The sequence below is a fragment of the Ochotona curzoniae genome, unplaced genomic scaffold (assembly GCF_017591425.1).
Source record: "Ochotona curzoniae isolate NIBS_2020 unplaced genomic scaffold, NIBS_Ocur_1.0 contig_908, whole genome shotgun sequence".
In the NCBI taxonomy this organism is placed as follows: domain Eukaryota; kingdom Metazoa; phylum Chordata; class Mammalia; order Lagomorpha; family Ochotonidae; genus Ochotona; species Ochotona curzoniae.
Window position 1 is genome coordinate 6,934,434 of NW_024466607.1, and position 20,647 is coordinate 6,955,080.

Sequence of the window (20,647 nt, forward strand, 5' to 3'; positions counted from 1 at the left end):
TTGCCATCCCTTAAGCGCCCCATGGTCTAATCTGTATCCCTGTTAATGGTGCCTGCCCAGGCATTTGCTCCTAATTATTGTGTTGTACAGGCAGTGCCAGGAATATTAACAGGCTGCCACCTGTCTCCTGGCAGGTGGCCCTGGGGGTGCACCTGTCAGCCAGCAGCCCTGGCCCATGTTGAGAATGCTGGCCAGCATTTCTTCCTTGACTCACAGCATCTTGGGACCACCTGATGAGCTTCTATTGGCTTGGTCATACCTCTCCTGGGGCTGCTTTCTGGCACTTGGCCCAGAAGGGACAGAGTAACAGTGTTTGCCTAAGAATGGGTAGATGGAGGGCTGCGTTGTTTTGCATGTCCCCCCTCCTGTGGCCTGGATGCTGTGTGCTGCTGGAGCAGCCACTTTCCCTCTCTGAATGTCACGAGGACTCTATCTCCAAGTCCTGCAGAATCCCTGGGTGGGGCTTTAGTGTCTACCAGAGCCCTAGTCCCACCCCTGCAGTCCTGAGTCAGTGCCCAGCTGTTCTGCTCCTTGTTGTGAGGTCACCTGAGGAGTAGATGTCACTGTGCTGAGGTGAGCCTCACTGTCCAGGGTGTCCTGAGGATCATGTCCCATGCACAGGAGGCATCGGATGGAAGCCATTTGCCTCTTGCTGCTGTATGCCCAGCTTCTTCCAGTTGAGGGACAGTCTCGCACCTTAGTCCACACAGAACCTCCCAATTCCTCTCCATGTTCTTCATCATCTTCCTCTGCGTCCCTTAAGGACACTGAAGCCCAGCCTGTCTGACTACAGGGTGCATCCTTGGGACCCTGATAGTGGCTGGACCCTTGCGACAAAGCAGCTTCCATTCCCCAGTCAGCTCCCCTGTCCTCCCACACGCCATGGTCCTATCTTCCCCAGCAGCAAGGAGTCACAGTGAGACCCAGCCCTCCTCCAAACCCTGCGGTAACTACCCTCTTCCCCAGGGAAGCCAATGTCCCTGGCTGGCCCTGTCTAACTCAGGTCTCTGCAGGTTACTGGCCTTCTCTGTACCCCTCTCTTCTCTGTGAACCCTTTAATGACCTCCCTGCTCTGGTTTGTATTTTATGTAAGAATTATGTTTTTAATTTTCATTTCCTTGTGAATAGTACCTGGGACACAGGCACACCCCCAGGGCACTTTAAAGGCAGTTCTCTGACCTCGCCATTTTCCCACACAGGATCACAATACAGCAGCTATCCAACAGTGTCTTAATACCTCATTCCCTGGCTCTGGCATTGCCTCCTCCCAAACATCATCTATCTGCCCTTGGCTTTTATTTTTCTAGGTGAGTGTTGAAAATCAGGCTTGGTCCATCTGTCTGCTGAGATAGTTCCTTTCAGTCTGCTGGAGCTCTGCTGCCTCCTCCAAAAGCCGAGGGGTTTGATAGCCCTCTGGCCTGTCCCCTCTGCTGGTGTTCTGGTCTGAAGCTGGACTCGCTCCAGCTCTGGTGTGTGTCCGAGGTGTTGGGGAATGTCACAGGTGGTGCTCAGGCTGCGTTCCCCACCCTCAAGCAGTGCCGATACGGCCAGGTCCAGGGATTGAGTGCCATCCCTGTGCCATGCGGGTGATGATGGCCGCTGTCTCATCAGGACTGCCCTGGGATCCCTTTCCAGTTCTCCCGGGTCTGTAGCCCTGTGGATGAGGATGAGTGCACGTGGTTCATCATCCCCACTTCCCCCTTCGCCTGCCTTTGAAAATGAGAATCTTTCCTCAGGGACGCTGGCGGGTCTTGGAGCACGTGGGAGCTCATGGTTTCTCAGCCCCTTTTCTCTTTGATGCTCAGGTTGACCCAGATCAGGCACTGGGAGCCCAGCCTCTCCTGACATTCTGGGACTATGAGGGAGGCGCGCCTGTGGTACTTACAGCTCCTCCCATCCCATCCCTCCAGCCCCCTGCTGTGGAACAGCTATGTCTCCCCCACACCCACACACACACCAGAAGCCCTGGATCAAAGTATTTAGAGTCCTCTGTCTGGGTCAGGGAGGCTGCCCCCTTCCAGATCGGCAAAATCAGTCTGTTATCCTCCTGATTTCTCACCTTCTAAGATGCTGCATCATTTACTATTCTTTTTAAAGACTTTATTTTTTATTTATTTGAAAGGCAGAGTAAAAGAGAAAGGTCTTTCAGCCATTCACTCTTCAAATGGCTGCAACATCTGGGGCTGGACCAGGTTGAAGCCCGGGGCAGAAAAGACCATCTTGGCTCCCATGTGGCTGGCAGTGGCCCAAGTCCTTGACCCTGCAGCCGTTCAGGGTGTGCACTGGCAGGGAGCTGGGCCACAGAGTGGGGACTTGAACTCAGGCACTCCCATGTGAGATGCCAGTGTCCTAAGTAGTTTCTTAGCTGCTACACCAAATACCCCCTGGATTAATTTACTTGTTACATCTGTCATTCATTCTCATTCATTCCAGCTAGGAAATTGGCACTAAGAAGCCCTGACTTTGCTTGTGGCTGCTGACTTGGAGGGCTGCTGCTCCAAGTCTGGCACAGGGAGGGGCCAGCAACTCCTTGTTGAAGCAGTGGATGAGTAACCCGCCATCCCCTCACCCTCATCCACAGAAGCTGCCTTGGAGGCCTCTGGCTCCATTTTTCTGGCTGCAGAAAAATGTCAAGCTAGACCCTAGGGGGAAGAGAACGCTAAAGATGAAAGGCATCTCTGATGAGATGCAAATTTGTGTCAGGGAGCAGGTGGGGGTGGCAGCAACCCAAGGCCCCTGGGGCTTTGTGAGGCTGAGGCTAGGATGGAAATGGTAGCACCTGGGGGTTGGGTGGGCAGGTGGAGGCTGGCCTGGCTCCCTGGAGATCTTCTCCCAACCATCTTGGGCTGTGTGCCTTTGTGAGGGAAGCCAGACAGTCCCGTGCTTGAAATCTGGCTGACTTGTCCTCTTGACTATGTAACCGGGGCCAGCAGGGGGACTCTCTGGGCCTTGAGACAGTGAGGCTGGCTGAGACCCAAACCCAGACAGAGCGCCACAGCTGTCTGCTTCAGGGCTCAACCTGGAGCATTCCTCAGTCACTTCTCTTTCTCAGGGGCCCTGTTCTGTCCCATCCTCTCTGCGGCTGCCTTGGAAAAGTCTTAACTGCATTGTAGCATCTGACAGGGCAGGTGCAACCCTGCCTGGGTAGTATCCAGAACCCTGAGCCCTGGGGAGGGCTGGCTCAGCTGTGTGTGCTCACAAGGGGTTCCTGACCCAGCAGTGGCTTCCTGCGCAAAGTCTGGGAACCATAATTTTCTGTTTCTCATCTACACTGCCTTGGGCTGAGCCCCTGCCATTGACTAGAATTTGGGACTTTGAACTGAGCAAGACACTGGATTAGTCAGACTCTTGGGGTCCAAGTGTCCAAAAGCTCAGCTCAAACTGGCCTGAGGAAGGTAGGGAACTTACTGGCGTATGATACAGAAAAGGGGGCACACAGCTTCAGACAGGTAGGTTCAAAGTGTTGACGTGACATCATCATCAGACTTGTACCCTTACTCATACAGTGGCCATCCATCCGTAACCCCCTCTACCTGCCAGCAGAGCCTCCCTTTCCCAGTAGTTCCACCCACAGTCTCGTTGGGCTAACAGGAGCCACGTGGCCATCCCTGAACCAATCAGCACAGCAGGGGTTGGAATATGTGACTTGGTTGCCCTGGGTCTAGGGCTTCTTCCTGAAATTTGGGGACACATCTACACCCAAACAGCCACCCCTCCCTGTGAAGGAAATGGAGGGGGTGCAGCTGGAAGAAGAGGGGTCAGAGCTCCTCCCTCTGGGGAGTGGAGGCATGTTTTGCACCCCTGTGTGTACAGGTGCTTGGCTGTGTGGAGTGGTGCCCTGTTTCCTTCTTGCAGCTTTGTCAGATACAATCTTGTCTCCGGTGTGCAGGTAGGAATACGGAGACTCAGGGACGAGCAACCTCTTTCTGGGCTGAACATCCTTGGAGGGCAAGAACCATGTCTTCCTCAGCTGTGTGCCAGGCACCAGGGAAGACCTGAATCTTCTGGGATCCATGGGGCCACCTCCCAACTGGGCTGGAGATTCCCCTGTAAGGGCAGCCGCTGATGCACTGGGCTTGGGAAGAGACCTGGAATCATCCCTCCGTGGTCTAGACCCCAGCCCTGGGGATTCCTGGCTCACTCTCCTGCCTCCGACATCGTTCCCCTTGAGGATGCATTCTCTCCTAGGAGACTCCTGCGTGACACTGGAAAGACTGGGAGATCCCTGGGAAGGGAATCCCTTTCCTACCATGTAACTCACGTGTACCAATCATTGTTTCTCCAAATTTCACCCCTGGCTCTCACCATGGAGAGAATCCTGCACTTTTAGGGGATGCTGGCCAAGGCCCGGGTCAGGACTGCTACAGACTGATGGGGATGGATGAGAGGATGGCAGAAACCCAAGACTTTGTTTAAAAAGATTTATTTTATTATGTATTATATTATTATATTTTTTATATATGACAAGCTAGGAGTTTACAGAGATTGGGGACGAGGCTTACACACGCACACATGCACGCACACACACGTCTTCCATTCATGGTTCATTCCCCAATTGGTTACATGCCTGGGTTATTCCAAGCTGAAACCAGGAGTCCTGCTTTTCCTCCTGCCATTTCCCATGTGGGTGGTGGGGGCTCAAACACTTACTCCATCTTCTGCTGCTTTCCCAGGCACATTAGCAGGGAGCTGAATTGGAAGCAGAGCATCTGGGACATGAACCTGTGCCCAAAAGGGATGCCAGCTTTCCCTGCTGGACCATCATACTGGCCCCCACAGAGAGGTGCACACTGCTGGCTCTCATCCAAAGCCCGATTTCTGGGGCAGGGAGACACTTCTCCAGGGAATGTCTCACTCTCCTGTGAGCTGACTGGTGGATCCGTTGCTACATAGGCCTTGGGGACTTGGCAGATGGAAGGAAGCCCAGGTCCTGCTCCCTCTCTGTGACCCCGGGCATGTTCCTGGCCTGCCGCTAGGCCTGGTGATTTCAAGGAGTCACACTGGGGGATCAGAAAGGAGGTGAACTGGGTGTGTGTTGGATGTGAAGGCGTGCTGGCATATTTGCTGAACTCACTCTCACCAGCTCTTCCTGGAGAGTCCCATGAATTCTACCCAGCTGGCCACTGTGGGTAGAGTCTCTTCCCTGTGTTAAAGATGTGGATGGCTGTAGGGGAAGAACCAAGGTCTCATTCTTCTACACTAATGGCCCTGTCAGATACCCAGCTGTGCTGCCCACTGAGGGACACGGGACAGACAGACATTGTCTCAGGATATCCCTGGCACAGGTGCAGGAAGACCATCTCAAGCTGGCAGAGAATGTATTGTTTGCTATCATGTATCAATGGTTTTCCTTTCCACAGTCTGAGGTGCCTGTGGTCTCTTCTAAAAAACATGAAGTAGAAAAGTTCAAGAGCAGGACAGCGCATAAGCTCTGCATAACATCATGGGCTCTCGCACTGCCCTGCTCCATCCTGCCTGGAATGTGAGAGATCCCAATGTCCAGGTGATCCACAAGGCCTGTGCTACCCCCACCCACCGGCCATCACTTGGCAGCTGTGGAAGTGCTTGGATGGGCTGGCCGAGTATCTCAGTGCTGGCACTCATAGAAGTCTAATTAACGCCTTTACATAGCACTTGGGCTGGTCGCTGTCTCTTCCTCAAGCAGTGTGTCATCTCCCGTCATCACAAGAACACACAGTAAGATATTTTGAGCGGGGGCCCACACTCACGCAGCTCGTAGTGTAGTGTCATCATGGTTTTACGTTATTGTTTGTTGTTATTGCCCTCTGCCTAATCTATGCAGTAAACCTTGCCACAGGTGGGTACATAGAGGGGAAAAAGTCAGGGACAGATGCCCATGGCTTCAGGCATTCGGGGCGGGGGGGTGGGGTCTTGCTCTGTATCCCCACAGAGAAGGGGGGCTGCTGTATTGAGACCCTGTAGACAGGCAAGGGTGTTGGATGGCTGAGCAGGTGCATTCTGGGCTGGGGACAAGGCAGGTGGATGGGCTGAATACACACTTTGGCAGAAAAGGACTTGGGGGGACAGGGTGCAGTGGAGGGAGGGCCAAGCTGGCTCAGGCTCCCAGCTCCGGGGAGGATTATCTATTTTAGCAACTCTGGGAGGGAGGGAGGGAGAAAAAGAGGGAGGGAAGAGGCTGGGAAGAGGCAGGGAGCGCCCATCCTTGCCAGTTAGCGCGGGCAGCTGCTAGTGCAGCTCAAGGACTAAGAGGAGCACTCTGCAACCAGGGTTGTGCCACCCCACCCGGCAGGACCAGGACTGTACGATGCTGGCCGTGTCGCTCAAGTGGCGGCTGGGCGTGGTGCGGCGGCGGCCCAAAGGTACCACGGGGGATGGGCAGGTAGCCCAGAGCTGGTGGCTGGACCTGGCACTGGCCGCTGTGGGTGTGGGGAGCGATCTGGGTGGGAGGGGGAGGCAGAGGAGCTTCTGAGAATCCAGTTGGGTCCCCTTCCTGCCCTCAGCTGCCCAGTGCCCCTCCCTGCCTGGCCTCTCTCAGGATGGGGTCGGGTTTCTGCAGCCAGGGAGCCCTGGTGGTGGAGGAGATCTCTGTATCCTGCCTGGAGTCTGTGTGGCAGGGGGCTCAGCCACAGCTGTCCAGCGGCTCTTGCTCTGTCTGGTTCCCATCTTCCTGGCTCCCTCTGGGTCTTTGTCTGCTTGAGTCTCTCTGACTCTCATGTCCCTCCCCACTGCCTCCCTCCCGCCCCCTCCCTTCTGGTCTCTTTCTCCTAGACCCCATGTCTCCCATGCCTCTTTCTTCCCTGGCCTCTGCCACAGCTCTGCTTTTCTCTGGGTCTCTCCTGCATGCTCTCTCACTCCTGTCTGGCCCTGACCCTGGGTTTCTCTTGTCTCTCTCCCTCTCTGCTTCCCCCACGTGTCCCCTAAATCATTGCCACCTCTCATGGAGCCCCCACTCAGGCTGTAGGGCTGTGGGGTGTGTGGGGGCTGCATGTGTGCAGGGCCACGGCTGTGTCCGGAATGTTGGGTAGGGGAGCTGTGCTCAAAGCCAGAACTTGGCTTGAGGCTGGACTCAGCAAATGCTGAGCACTGGACCATCCCACAACAGTGGGGGTGAGGAGGGCTGGGGAAGCTGTGTGACCCCAGGTGTCATCTGGCTTCCCCAGGCTGCCACGGGGGTCAGGTTTGTTTCTCCTTCTCCTCTGCCGCGTGGGAGAGGCGAGAGGTGGTGGAGTCACCGTCTCTTAAGCTCCAGGCGGAACCTCGGAATAATCCCGCCTTTTACAAGAACGCTGGTGACAGACACTGATGCAGTGCCGCTGCCTACTCTGCAAAAAGCATGTCCAACCAACTTCACTCATTTTGGCCTCCCACAGCCCTGCCCCCTCGTCCTGGTGGTGCAGAGCCAGAGAATAAGCCTAGAGAGGTTAAGCCACTTGCTGGGGCAACGCAGCCCTGGGGGTGGGGACCGCTTCAGTTAGCTCTCCTAACTGCTGGGAGGGGTGGGAGCCGCCCCGGGGTAGCAGGGTGGTAGGGCACAGAGGAAAGTGGGATATGCATCTGATGCCCTTGAGCACCTTGCTTAGGGTCTCTTGGGTGTGTCCAGGGGCTCCCCTCCCATACACACTGGGAAAAGTCTTCCACCATCCTTTGCTCAGCTCCACAGGCTGCGAGACTGTACAGGGCCACAGTGGAGGAGGGGCGGCTGTGGAACTCGGACCCTGTCCTATAGGCAGTGGGAGCCATGGAACGTTCTAGAGCAGCAGATCATGTGGGGCAGTGCCAAGTACCAGCACAGTGGCTGGTCGTGGCTTACAGACCACAGACAGGGCTGCAGGGAGGGCGTAGTTGGGGTTCTCAGGTAAGGGATGAGGAGCTGGGCTACAGGGTGGGTATTGAAGCAAGGGACAGACATGTGCATCTCACTCTCATATAACTAGGCTCCTGTCATGCATTGGTACCGTTCTAGGCCCTGGGGGCACCGTTGGCACCACTGCCCTTGCCCTCTTAGCCCCATCTCCCCAAGCCCCTCAGCAGTGTACATGCTGGAGAATTATTCACTCCCTACTCTGTCTGGCTCACGTGGGGGTGCCCGTGTCCATCTCGGAGTCCTGGCTCTGACACACAGCTGCATCCAGCATTCCACTTCTGTGGTACCCCCATCATGCCTCGGGCACCAGAACTACAGATCCACGTGGGCATCTTGGAGACCTGGGAGTCGGGGTGGGAAAGCTTTTCAGAGGACCAGAGAGGAGCTCTAATCCTTAATTGTCCAGACAATTGCGGAGGCTTCGGACCCTGGGTCGCTGCTGCCTGGGAGTTGTCTGCTGGAGCCAAAAGCCCATTCATCACTCAGGAGACTCAGGCCGGCTGACTTTGTTCATCACCAGCAGGTCCCTGCTCTTCCTGACCTCAACTCCCATTCTGTGCCCCCAGCCTTGCTCTCCTTGGAGCCCTGGAAGCTTCCTCGCCACCTTCCTCCATCTACCCAGTGACTGCCCTTGGGCCAACCTTGTCTCCAGCCCCCGCATCTCACTGTCTTGGCCGAGGTGACGGTGACTCAGAGGCAGATGTGGCGGGCAGGTGGGCGGGCGAGATGGGGTACAGAGCTGGCAGCTTGCAGCAGAGCCAGCAGCTTGGCAGCTGGGGTCCTGTGGGACAAGCTGGGCTAACATCCCTCTTCCCTCCTCTTTGCCCACTCACAGTGCCCTGCATGCAGAATTGATTTGTCAAGGAAGACTTGGAGACAGGGTCACTGGAGTGAAGACGAGAGGTGCAGGGGAAAGGGACTCAGCCTGGCTGAAAACAGAGCAGAACCAGCTGGGAGAACACAGGTCCTGCCCCATCCCTGTGTGTGCACCCCATTCTGCACATGGTGAGGTTGAGAACTGTTCTACCACCGGGTCTCCCAAGTGGGTGCAGGGATCCAAGCTCTTGGACCATTTTCCACCGTTTTCCCAGATGCATCAGCAGGGAACTGGATCAGAAGCAAGGCAACCTGTACTAGAACCAGCATTCCAGGGTGGGATGCTGGCGTGGCATGCACTGGCTTAGCCTGTATGGGTTGGGCTGCGAGTGTACTCACGAGGTCCCAGCTGTTCTGCTCGTTTGCTCAGATGTCAGATGATCAGAGAGGCTCCCTGCACCTTGCTGCTCCCGTGTCCAGAGGGAAACTGCTGCAGGACTCAGGGCCTAGAGCCTGGCAGGGGATCTCCAGACACCCCAAGAGCAGCAGCTGGGGGCAGGGCCCAAGTCTCCCAGCTGGTAGGTAACTGTGCCCCGGCCTTGGCCTGGTAGGTGTGTTCATCTGTGAGTTGTTGAGAGCAGTGTCCGTGAGCATGCTCCCCAGGTGGTTGGGGGTGTGTTAGTGATGGTGTGTGTGTGTGTGTGTGTGTGTGTGTGTGTGTGTGTGTGTGTGTGTGTGTGTGTGTGTGTGTGTGTGTGTGTGTGTAGAGGCGAGCATAAGTATCCTCAGGTGGGCCTGGGTTCAAACTGTGGCCCACACTTCACTTGTGTGATCAATAGAGACGGTATCTCGCATCTGGTCCCTTATCTCTGAGATGGGCATGTTGTGGAGATAAAATAAGACAATATGTATAAAATGTATAGAACCCTGGTGCAGGGTTTCCAAGACACCTGTATCAGCTATGGGTCTTCTAAATATTCTAGAAACTTCTCTTCTCTTGGTCTATCCATTCGGCCTGTTGTGGTTCTGCCTTGGATGTCCCTCTGCTCCAGGCTGGCACTGGCAAGGCTTGCGGGTCTGGGAAAGAGTGTACCCCCAACCCCCACCCTGGACCACAGGGGACAGAATGGGGACAAAGCCAAGCAGCAGGCCAGAGGACATCCTCTTGTGGCCCATGGGATGGCAGGCTGGGCCTCAGTGTCCTTCTGTGTGGGGACAGCAACACCCACCTCGTGGAGTGGCTTAACAAGAGCAGGGCCTGAGGAGGGTGCTTGTCCTGGGCTGGCCCTGGGAGAGGGGGTGGGGAACAAGGAAGGAAGGCGAAGGATGCCAGATAGCGCCAGCAATAAAGGGTTTATCTCTCTGGTCTCTGCCTGCCTCCCACCCAGACTTCATTTCCTGCTGTCGCTCAGGGTCCTTGGCAGGCTGGGCTGGAGTGCAGCTCCTTGTCTGACGATGGGCTCAGCCTGGAATCAGAGAAGACGGCCCCTCCTCCAGGCCCCCTTTGGCTCTCAAGTTTCCCAGTGGCCACCAGGGAGGAGGCTGCCCCTGCTGCAGTGCCCAGGGAACCCTGTGAAGGGACACAGAGGCCTGTGCCAGGCTGAGCATGTACTGGACCTGGAAGTCTCCATTTGCAAAGTCCTTCCTGGGAGTCGTCACAGGAGGGAAGCAGGCTGGGATGGCAGCCTGGGTGCCCCTGGCCCTTGCTGAGCCCACTTGAATTCTGCTTCCTGTCCATAGCACGGCCTCAGGCTGAGGCTCTTAGGTGGATGGATGCTTTCTGATCCCTTAATGCGTGGTCTTCCCAAGCCTCGGGGACTTGGAGCTTTACATGTCCCCATTCTACAGCTGAGGAAGGTTCTATCTGGAGGAGTTTGTACGCATGCCTCAAGTCACATAACAAGTGCCACAAAACCCTGGGGGGACCCAGAGACATCAGGGCCCCTGCTGACCAGCTCCCACAGGCTGCCCAGTCCTCTCACGTGCCTGCAGCTGAGCTCAGAACGTAGAGCCATCAGATGTTATGTCTGGGAGCTTCTGGCAGGCCTGGCTTCCAGCCACCTCGCTCAGCCAGCAATCTGTCCCCCTTTACCCCCACTGCCCTGGGGGTGGCTGGCTGGGCCAGAGGGTTCCTCTTAGAGAAAGACTGCAGCTGCTGTGCCTGTTCTCTGCTCCCAGAAGGGACATTGGCTGCTCTCTGCCTGCCTGGCCACTTACCCCGGCACAACTCCCTCCTTGCAGCAGTGTGCTAGTTTGTCAGTGGTCCTTGCAAGGCCTACCTGCCCCCTTGCCCTACAGCCGTCCTTGACTCCCGTTGCCTGTCGGATGGATGGAAGCCAAACTCCTTAATTCGGCGCTTCTCAAACTTGACATACATCACCTGGGGACTCTGGTCCTGTAGGTGTGGGCGGGGCCTGGGAGATAGCACGTGCAGCAGGCTCCTAGAATACCATTGCTAGCTTTGGTGATGTCTTCCTTATCTCTCTCTTGAATATGTTATTTATTTGAAAGGAAGAGAAAGAGAGAGAGATCTTTCATTTGCTTGTTCATCCCCAAATGGTTGTCTTAGCCAGGGCTGGGCTAGGCTGAAGCCAGGAGCTTCTTTGAGGTCTCCCACGTAGGTGCTGGGGGCGCAACTTGGGCCATCCTCTGCTGCTTTTCCTGACTGTTAGTAGGAGCTGGATTGGAAGTGGAGCAGCCGAGTCTCAAACCAGGGGACATAAGAGATGCCAGTGCCGTAGGTGGAAGCTTAGCCTGTTAAGCCATGGTGTCTCCGCTCGTTACTCCTTCTCAGGTGGGTGTTCCTCCTGGGCCTGCACACCTGTGGTGGCTTTTCCCTTTGATTCATTCCTTCCCCTGTGTGGAAGTCGGGCTTAGAAGCCCTTCCCAGATGGAGTCAGGTGTTCATCACCTGTGCTCCCATGCACCTTTGCGAGAGGTCTGAGGCTGGTCCTAGAACAGCGAGGCTGGCTCCTGCCTCCGCCCTCGCCCCCTGGGATCCTGGCCCCATTCTTGCTGGTTGGTGACCTTGAACAAGGTAACCTCTGCATGCTTGCTTATTGAACTGTACTTTTCTCTGCCGTGGAAAGAGAGTGGCTTTTCAGCGTATTTGTACCCTTGGAAAATGTGTGGGGACAGAGCCAGGGAGGGGGTAGGGGCGGCAGAGAAGACAGTAGGGGGAGAATGGTGTACCCTTCCCAGTGCATGGAACTGGATGGGGAGAGGAGAGGAGGAAGGGCAGAGCGACCTTTTCAGGGGCTGCTCCCCCACCAAAGTAAATTCCAAGGCAGGGTTGGGGAGCGCAAAAGACAGGACTGAGGAAGCTGAGTTTCCAGAATTAATCGCTCATTGAAATGCAGCTGGATGGAGAGCAAATGTTTTCTTAAGCCAAGAGGTAGATAACTCCAGAGCTCCAGAGGCCCGGGTCCTACATGCACTTCCCCTTAAGGGCTACAGCTGGGGAGGAGGAGGCGGGGCGCCAGCCCCTGAGGTGTGGGTGAGGGTGAGACCGTGCCAGGGTAGCCCTCTATGCCCTGGGGGATTCCTGACAGGGCCCCTTCTGACCATCGCCAGGGCACACGGAGGGTCTCCTAGCCCAGTGCCCACTGGATGCACGTCCTCCCTCTCCCACACCCTCCTATGGCTGGGATCTGGGCATTGACCTTTGCCTGCTCCTCCAGGGACCTTTGCCTGGTACCAGGCACCCAGCCCCTGGGACATATCTGAGGTCACCCAGAGAGGAAGGCCGATTGGGAAAGGGCCACAGAGCAGGGACTTGGGCCTGTGCTTGGCGGGCAGGGGGAGGTTTAGAGCCTAGGTTGTCCTAGGCTAGCACTGGGCTGGTTTGAGCCAATGTGGGAAGGCCTGGGAACTGTGAGATAAAACCCTGGGTGGTGGCTATGGGGGCGCCTGGAGAAACCCCTGGGATTTCTCCCTCTGCGCTCCCTCTGGTGGTGGGTCATGAAACAAGACTTCACAGTGCTTGGTCCAGGGCCACGAACTCCAGGGCTGGCGCCTCATTTGTTGGTGCCTCTGCTTCCCCCTGCTGGAACCCTGTGTGTGTGTGCAGGTCGTTGGACCCTCTGTCCAGGATTGGGGGCTGTCACTGTCACCACACTCCAGGGGTGCTGATGGAGAGGGCAAGATCAGCAAGTGCTGATGGGGAAGTGGAGGAGGGGCCTGGTGGTCCTCAGGATGGGCCTGTTAGCACTGTGCTGGTGGGCCACAGTCCTCAGGGTACAGGACTGATAAACAGCTGGGGCGAGCAGGGGGCAGCCGCCCTCTGCGGTCTGAGCCTAGGATCAGCTGTGTCTGCCCATCAAACCCAGAGGTGGGCGGAACCTCTACCCTATTTGCTTGCCTTTCACAGAAAGCTTTGTGGACACTGCGTGCATCTAGTTGCTCTGTTTCTCCCGGAGGGGAGCATGAGGCTTGGGGGTAGGGTAGGGTCTTTCCCCAGCACCCCTGCAGCCAAGGGTGGTGCCTTATGTGGAGCACCCTAGGTTTTTCTGAGCAGGTTCTATGGGAATCTGCTACGTGCCAAGTTTGGAAAGTGCCATTCCCCTTTTCCAGATGGAAGCACCGAGGCTGAGGAAAGGCCTGGGCTTCCAGTGTCATCCTCAAAGATGCCCTGGCCACACTCAACCTGCTGGAGTTGGGGGAGTGGTGGACCCCGTCCTGGAGCCAACCCTGGTGACAGCCATGTCTCCTTTAAGCAGAGCCGCCTGCTGCGGTGGGTGGACTCCGTGCCCAGCCAGTGGTAGCAGCGAGCTCCCCTCCTTCAGCCCCTCCCTGGGGAGGGGAGGGAGAGAAGAAGGGAGGGCTGAGCTCCTCGGGGCTCCCGGAGGAGTTGGCGCGCAGCAGGGGAGACAATAGCGGACATGCTGTGTGGGCTCAGCCACGAGACCCTGGTAGAGGCTGGTACGTAGTGGGCAGGGTGAGGGTGCCCAACTCTGGTGCCTCGGGTGCTGCTGCCCAGGGAGAGAGGACTGGGAGACAGAGACCCAGAGCAGGGAGGGGCACAGGACACCTGCTGGGTGGCTAGCACCTTTTGGCTCCTGCTGTTCCCCAGGGCTGCCCCTGGCCATGTGGAGCAGGGGCAGGTGGGTCTGGGGCTCCCATGGGGACTCTGAGCTGACTGTGCCTCAACCGGAGCCAGGGACTTGCTTGGCCAGCTGCAGGTGGCAGTGAGCTCCCGTCCAGAGGTGTGGCAAGGAGGGAGCTCCCAGGGGTGGAGAGTGGACTGGGGATGGGGGGAGGAGGTGTGTGTGTGTGGGATGGGGAGACAGCTTCCATGCTCCTGGACAGCCTGGACTGGGCCCCAGGGAGGAGTCTGGGACAAACAGATGGGCTGCTCTGGTCATCTGTCATCTGTCCCTCGGCTGGCTTGTTCCCTTCCTTCTACCAGGAGCTTGTTAGGAGCCAGGCCCAGGCTCAGAGCAAGTGCACTCATGCCCTAGGTCACCCCCACCGCCTCACACACTCTGCACATGTCTCTGCAGCAGCGCCAAGGGCAGTGGCTGGGGACAGAGAAGGAGACTGAGGCACAGGGAGGACAGTGGCTGAGCCGGGACTGAAACCCAGAGAGCAATAGTGCTCCCACGCTGATTCGGAGGCGCCAGAGGCTAGCCACATTCACAATGGTAGAGTGGGGGGTTCGGCACCCCCGGCACCCCACACTAGGCTGCATCCTGACCTCCCTGTCTGGATTTTCATTTCCTGCACGTCACAGGGGCGTAGAGTGGACACTGTTGTCCCCAGCTTGCCAAGGCCCAGGCACATGAGGTCACTTCATACAGGGGGCAGAGGGACAGTGAGTCCTGTGGACCTCACCTGGGGTGCTGCCGGAAAGTGCCCTCCACTCCCTGCTGGGCCCCTGACTGCTTCCTGGTCCCAGGGCTGCAGTGGTGCAGAGCTTGCTGGATGGTGGCCTGACAGCCTGCCATTCAGCAAGCATTTGCTCTCTCTGATGGATGCCTCGATCCCACTCACCACGGACTTCCCTTTCACGGGTCTCCCAGCTTCACATCACCTCTGCCTCCATGAGCCTCAGCACAGAGACTGCTTGCTAAAGTGCAGACACGGAGCTGCAGGTGTGGCTCGGCACAAGGGCATAGGGACCAGTATTAGGACTCTTCCTCTTCTCCTTGAGTGGAGGCAAGTGGAGTGGGGCTGGCTTTCTGGCGGACTTTCTGCTCTCTGTGTGCCTGGAAAGCCCCTGGCACCCTCGGGTTTGAGACCGTAAGACCGATGTGTTCGGTCATCGCCAGGGAAGGAGAGCCTGTTTGTAAGCTTCCTGGAGCTGGTGCTCATTGGCCCCTGGTTCGGGCAGATCCCGGGGCCTCTGCATAGGGGCAGCCTCAGGCCCTGTGTCTCCCAGGGAGAGCTGCAGCTCAGGCTGGAATTTGGGACCAGCTGCCAGGTCTGGGCTCCCACCTGGCATTAGGCAATGCCCTGGGAGGAAGGGATGGGAAGCAGCCCGTTATGGCCTGGGTGCAGACCTTGGAGAAAGTCCCTTGCTGGGTCCACTCTCCTGCCTCCCTACATGGAGTCGGGGAGAGGACTCCGATGCCCCACCATAACATGGCTTCGTTCCCAGGGCCTGCAGCAAGGCATGTGTGTGCTGGTGTGAGGGGAGGCGGGGTGGTCTGTGCTCTCTCCAGAGCCGCTACCAGGTTCTGTGAGTGCCTCGGGCAGGTGCCACCTCCTGTGCTGAGGGAAACCCGGATGGAGCACTTAGCAGCCAGTTGCCTGGAGCCAAGACTCTTGAGTATACATCCTGACCCTGGATCTTTTTCAGCCGTGACCTTGAATAACTTCCCACTGCTTATGTAGGTCCACATTCTCCTAGCCTGGGCTGGCTGTGGCATGCAGGAGAGGTATGCTGGGTGTTTGATTAGTACTGGGTGGGGGGTGGGGAGGGTGGAATAGATTGATAGAAGCGTGGCACCCTGGTGGGCAGGGGATGATTGGCAGCTGGCCCTTTGGGTGTGAGGGCTGTGTGATGGTGTTGATCACCGTCAGTAAGTATAAAATGAAGGGAATGAAGGCCTGTACGTGTATGTTTGGACTGGCTGCTGGGGGAGGCCACCCAGACATAGCGACATTCTGGAACCCTTCAGGAGGGAGGGAGGGAAGTTGTGGATGTCTGGGGGGAGTGTTCCAGGAGAGGGAACAGCCAGTGCAAGGGCCCTGGGGTTTGCAGGGCTGGATCCGGGGAAGAGAAGAACTTTATGGGGGAGGCTGGACTGTGAATGATGGCAGGAATGTTTGTTTTTATTCTCCACTCCATGGGCACAGTCTCTCACGGGCGCAGGCAGCTAGCCGCTGTCAGAAATTGAGCTGGTCTGCTGGTAACTCAGTTTTGAGGGCTCCTTCCTCAATGCTGCCAGTCTCACAGTGAAGATGGCGAGAGAGCCCGGGTCCTGCATGTGGAAGGCCCAAACTGAACCAGGTCCTCCACCCCATGTCGGAGGAGGACAAGGGTGCTGGCAGCCTCCTCGGGAGATGCCCCCAGCTCCTGGTGTGCTTAGGCCTGTGGGCGCCAGAACCATCACTCAGGACTGTGCAGCTGCCCTCTTAGCACCCTAACACTCCACATGTGGGGTTCCTTGTCTCCTGTCCAGAGGCAGAGAGCAGAGCTGAGAGTTAAGGATGCAATGTGCTGGGGGGTTCAGAGATTCCTGGGTTTGCCCTTGCTCTGCAGCTCACCAGGGCCGTTTCTTGGGGCTTCAGTCTGCCTGTGTGTGGGATGGGGACAGTCATTGAGGTGCTGTCCTGTGGATTTCACTGCATTCCCGCACGTCAAGGCTCAGAGCCCGCCTGGCTCTTTTTCTGATCCTCAGCACTTGCAGTTGGGTTGTTCGTGCTATGAACTGTTCATTCCTTACTGTTCATGGCTTTCAAAACAAGCAGGTGCTGAGCCGGCCCTCTCCATACTTCTCTATCATAGGAGGCTGGTGGGGGCTGGGCCTGGCATTCTGAATTCTTGGTCAGCTATATCTCTGCGACAAACACAACCATACCTGGTGGGCAGCCCAGGACTGCAGGGTCAGCCCTGAGTGCCGGTCTGCCCCAGGATGGGTCACGGAGAGCAAAAGTCCTCTCTGGGAACCAAGGGGACCTGGGCTTGGGTCTGGGTGCCCCTGGAGGGTTCCCTTAGCTTGCATGTGCCCCACTTGCCTCATCTATAGAGCAGAGGTAACGGTATCCCCTCCCGTGTGGCAAGGCTGCAGTAAGTTCATGCTTCTAAAGCACATGGCCTAGAACCCTGTACCACATCACAGGTTCTCACAGGGTGAGTGACAGCTAGGAAGAGAGCTGTCTGCCAGCTTGGGAGCTGGGTCCCTGCCCCCACATGCAGACAAGGTGAGGGGACTCTGACCCCATAGCCAAGAGACAGCTGGCTGGAACCAGAACCCAGAGTTGGCCTACCCAAGTTTACCCTCCCTTTTCAAGGGGCTGGACACCAGGGCAGGGTGGTGCCTGGGGCTCGAGCGTCACTTGGTGGTTGCATTGTGGCTCTGAGAATCATCCGCCCTGCCCTTTCCAGTCCCATGCACTGTTGTGAATGCTGCAGTGAGAGTGTGTGGGAACCCCAGTCCAGGCCCCCTTCTGCCGAACACACAGTGGTCCCAGCGACAGCTCCTGTCTGTGCCCAGATGTGGGTGTATGCTTTCCTCCTGTTCCCTTCTCTAAGGTCGTGGAGACCCCACCTGGCCCCCCGGCCTCTTGCCTGCTGCCCAGCTGAGGCGGGCCCTGGCCAAAGCAGCCTGGCAGGAGCCAACTTCCTTTGCCCTTTGTCACAGCTCTGCAGCTCCCTGGGGCTCCAAGAGGGGGAGATCAGGAAGGCAAATGAATGATTTCCACAGAAGTGAAGAAAAAAAGACAAGGCCGCTTCCCCCAGCAAGGGAACCCACCACCAGGCTGCAGGTGTGCAGATCTGCACCCCTTCCCAGCCCTCAACCCTCCTTCCCCCGGGTGCCCCATCTGTATTTGGTGGCCCCGGAAACAAATTTCCCTCTGAAGCGAGTTCTTACAGGACTGACTGACTGAAGGCAAAAGCTCATAATTGCCCATTGCTGGAAGGAGGAGACAGGAAAAAAAAACACACGGCTAAAAATATCTCTGGTTTTTATGCATGTTTCCAGCTGGAAATTGGTGGGAAAGATGTTTTTGAAAAGCCTTCATCTCTAAGCGTGTAATTACTGGGTCCCAGAACAAAAGCAAGAGCGGGGGAGAGTACAAGCGTGTTCTCCGAAGGAGGAGGCCGGGGTCTGAACCCCATGAGGCTTTCCATAAATAAAGTGACCCCTCAGCTCCCCCAGCCCTGGGCCAGCAGGAGTTGCCAGTGAGAGGAACACTCCCATTTCACAGATGGGGAAGTGGAGCAAATCACGGGGCAGATTGAGACTTGGGGGTCCCTCCTCAATAGCTGGTGTGTGTTGGTTTCTCCCACAACGACATGGGGTGCCATGTCCTCTCTGAAAAGGCACCAGCTCTGGTGGATGCCTTTCGGGATGGGGCAGGAGTCATCTCTAATATGCCTATGCCTTCCTTGGAGAGATCATTCACATGTCCAGTTAGTGCCCACTACCTCTGCTTGCCCCTATAGCTCCGGAGCCCAAAGCCAGCAGGATGGTGTGAAAGGGACGGAGTCGGGGGATCCCGCTCCGCCGTCCAAGAGTGTCACTGTAGCCAGTCAGGCACTGTGCGGTTCATGCAGCACCTTATGAATACTGAGCGGCGGATGGACTGGCAAGTGGCAGCATTGACCCCAAGGACAGACACCACAGCCACCTGGGAACAGGTGCCCGCCCGCAGCAGCCACTTTCAGTGTCTGGGGTTATGCAGCCTCTTGGACTGGGGCTCTGGCTGCTTTAACATCCAGCTCAACTCCTGCTGCTGCCCTTGGCCCTGGCCAGGGTTCACTGCTCTGAGTTGGCACCTGGGGCTCGCTTCCATGGCTCTTCCTCCCCCTTCGCTCTCCCTAGGGGTGCACAGGTGACAGGAGGCGAGGAGAGGGATACACTGGTATCCAGAGTTTGGGGAGGGCGGGAATAGGCTTTCATTCAGAGCTGCCTGGTGACCTCCCAGCTGTTTGCTGCTGCCGAGTGCGTGGCACCTGATCTTGCACATTTTATTAACCCAGAAAGTCTTGTTGGATCCAGATGAAGTGTGTCTGAGGGAACTGTAATGGGAGGCATTAGACTTAATGGGGCGTTGTCGGAACTGGAGGCGGCCGATGAAAATGGGGGCCTGAGGGAGGGGGTTGAACAGAGCTGCTGGGGCTTGACCCTGGCGGCTGTAGAAATGAGTCTGGCTGAAGTGTTTTGTGATTTTTGTGATTTATTGTTTGCCAACCTTGGCCAGCTAGGGAGCCCGGCCCTGGTTTGGCAGAGCGGGGAACTGGGGAGCTGGGAGGGGTGATTAGGGCTGCAGGGTGATGAAGGCTGAGGTGGAGCTCCCCCCAATCCAGGCTGAGCCCCGCCCACCCCACCTGGTTGACCCCCACCCCTGACTTCAGCCTCATTCTCACTAGCAGTGATGGTTGCCTCCTAGGGCACAGTGGGCAGTCTGGAGTGGTCTGAATTGCCACAGATGCTGTTGGCATCTGATGGTTAGCAGGTAGGGAAGCTGCTAAACTCCTTGGCTTGTGTCCCCTTCCACCTAAGGAATCACCAACTCCCAGGGGGCCCCTGTGCCAGGGGAGGAAGGCACTGTAGACGGAATCTCTGGCCTGCTGGTGAGGGAAACCATCACTCCTGAAGAAGGCTGGCCTTATGCCCACTGCTCTATTATACCTGCCAGCTGCAGATAATTAGAAAGTGAGGTCTGAGAACCATCTGGTCTGTGCTACCATTGGCACCTGAACTCTCCAGGTACCTGCTGAGTGTCACATGCAATCCAAGCTGATGCTGGAAGGTGCTGCCCGGTGTGCAGAGCAACTGGAACCCTTTAGCCTGGTTGGTGGGGGGTGGAGCCTCAGAGGCATCTTCCCAAGCAATGGAGAGAGGATTCCGTTTATGTCCGTATAAGGTTTAACCCTGGAGCAGCAAGAGTCATGTATACATACAGGTGCTGGGCCCCTCCCCACAGCACTGTGGGACTGTGGTCTGGCCTTGTTGAACCCTCCTCCAGCAGCCCAAAGGGTGTCTGAGCCAAGATCTCCCACCCACCATTGTCACTGGAGTCCCAGGCATGAGATGGGATGCAGAACTTATACACATCAACACCCCCCTTTCCCCACCGCTGTGTGTAGCCAGCCCTCTGAGCCATAGGCTCGGCTTGTGGGATTCAGCCATCTGCAGGTGGAAAACACTCCAGGGGAAAACGTGCCTGTACTGGTTACCCACAGACGCCGCCCAGTCGTCATTCCCCAGATGATGCAGTGGAAGGGTGTGAGCCTCCCAGAGGCGATTTAAGATGCTGGGAGGACGCCAGAGGGTTCTGTGGGGCTGGTGCTGCAGCAGGGGTTCCTGGAGCCAGTTTTCCGAGGATGCCTCCGTTCATCTCCAGATGGCCTGGAATCCCTCAGCCAGCACAAGAGCCCTGGGAGGTCGCCGTCCTCTGCTATGCAGGGAATGAGGACAAGGAAAGCGTGTCTGTGTGCTCAGCACTGATGTATTTCTCTCTAGTGTTTTCAAAAAGCTGAGTCCGCATGCTGCTTGGAGAACGACTTCCTAATTTCCCAACAACGGGCAACCTAGAAGACAGACTTTGTTACAGATTAGCCACATCCAGGGAGATGGTAACAGAGAGCACAAGGGGGAAGTCCGAGTGAAGTGCTGAAGTTTACCTGTTAAGCACTCAGTGCTCAGAGGTGGGGGGATTCACGTGGATGGAATCATGGGAAAGCATTTTTTTGCAGTAAGGCTAAGGGTGCTGACTCACTTCTCAGGGAAGGATGAGACTGGGAAGTGGCATCCCCAGGAGGGAGCCTTGAGCAGGTCCGCTCAGTTTGGAGTTTGCCCACGGGCAGCCCTG

General features: G+C 56.9%; 1 protein-coding gene across 1 annotated transcript in view; it reads left to right on the forward strand.

The window, feature by feature from the left end:
• Nucleotides 1-13,542: 13,542 nt before the first annotated feature.
• The window catches only part of GRIP2 (glutamate receptor interacting protein 2), a 28,582-nt gene continuing 21,477 nt past the window's right edge, over nucleotides 13,543-20,647 (forward strand). Inside the window, exon 1 of the mRNA XM_040994899.1 lies at nucleotides 13,543-13,582. Within this exon, the coding sequence (XP_040850833.1) occupies nucleotides 13,543-13,582 (40 nt within the window). The remainder of the gene's footprint in view (nucleotides 13,583-20,647) is intronic.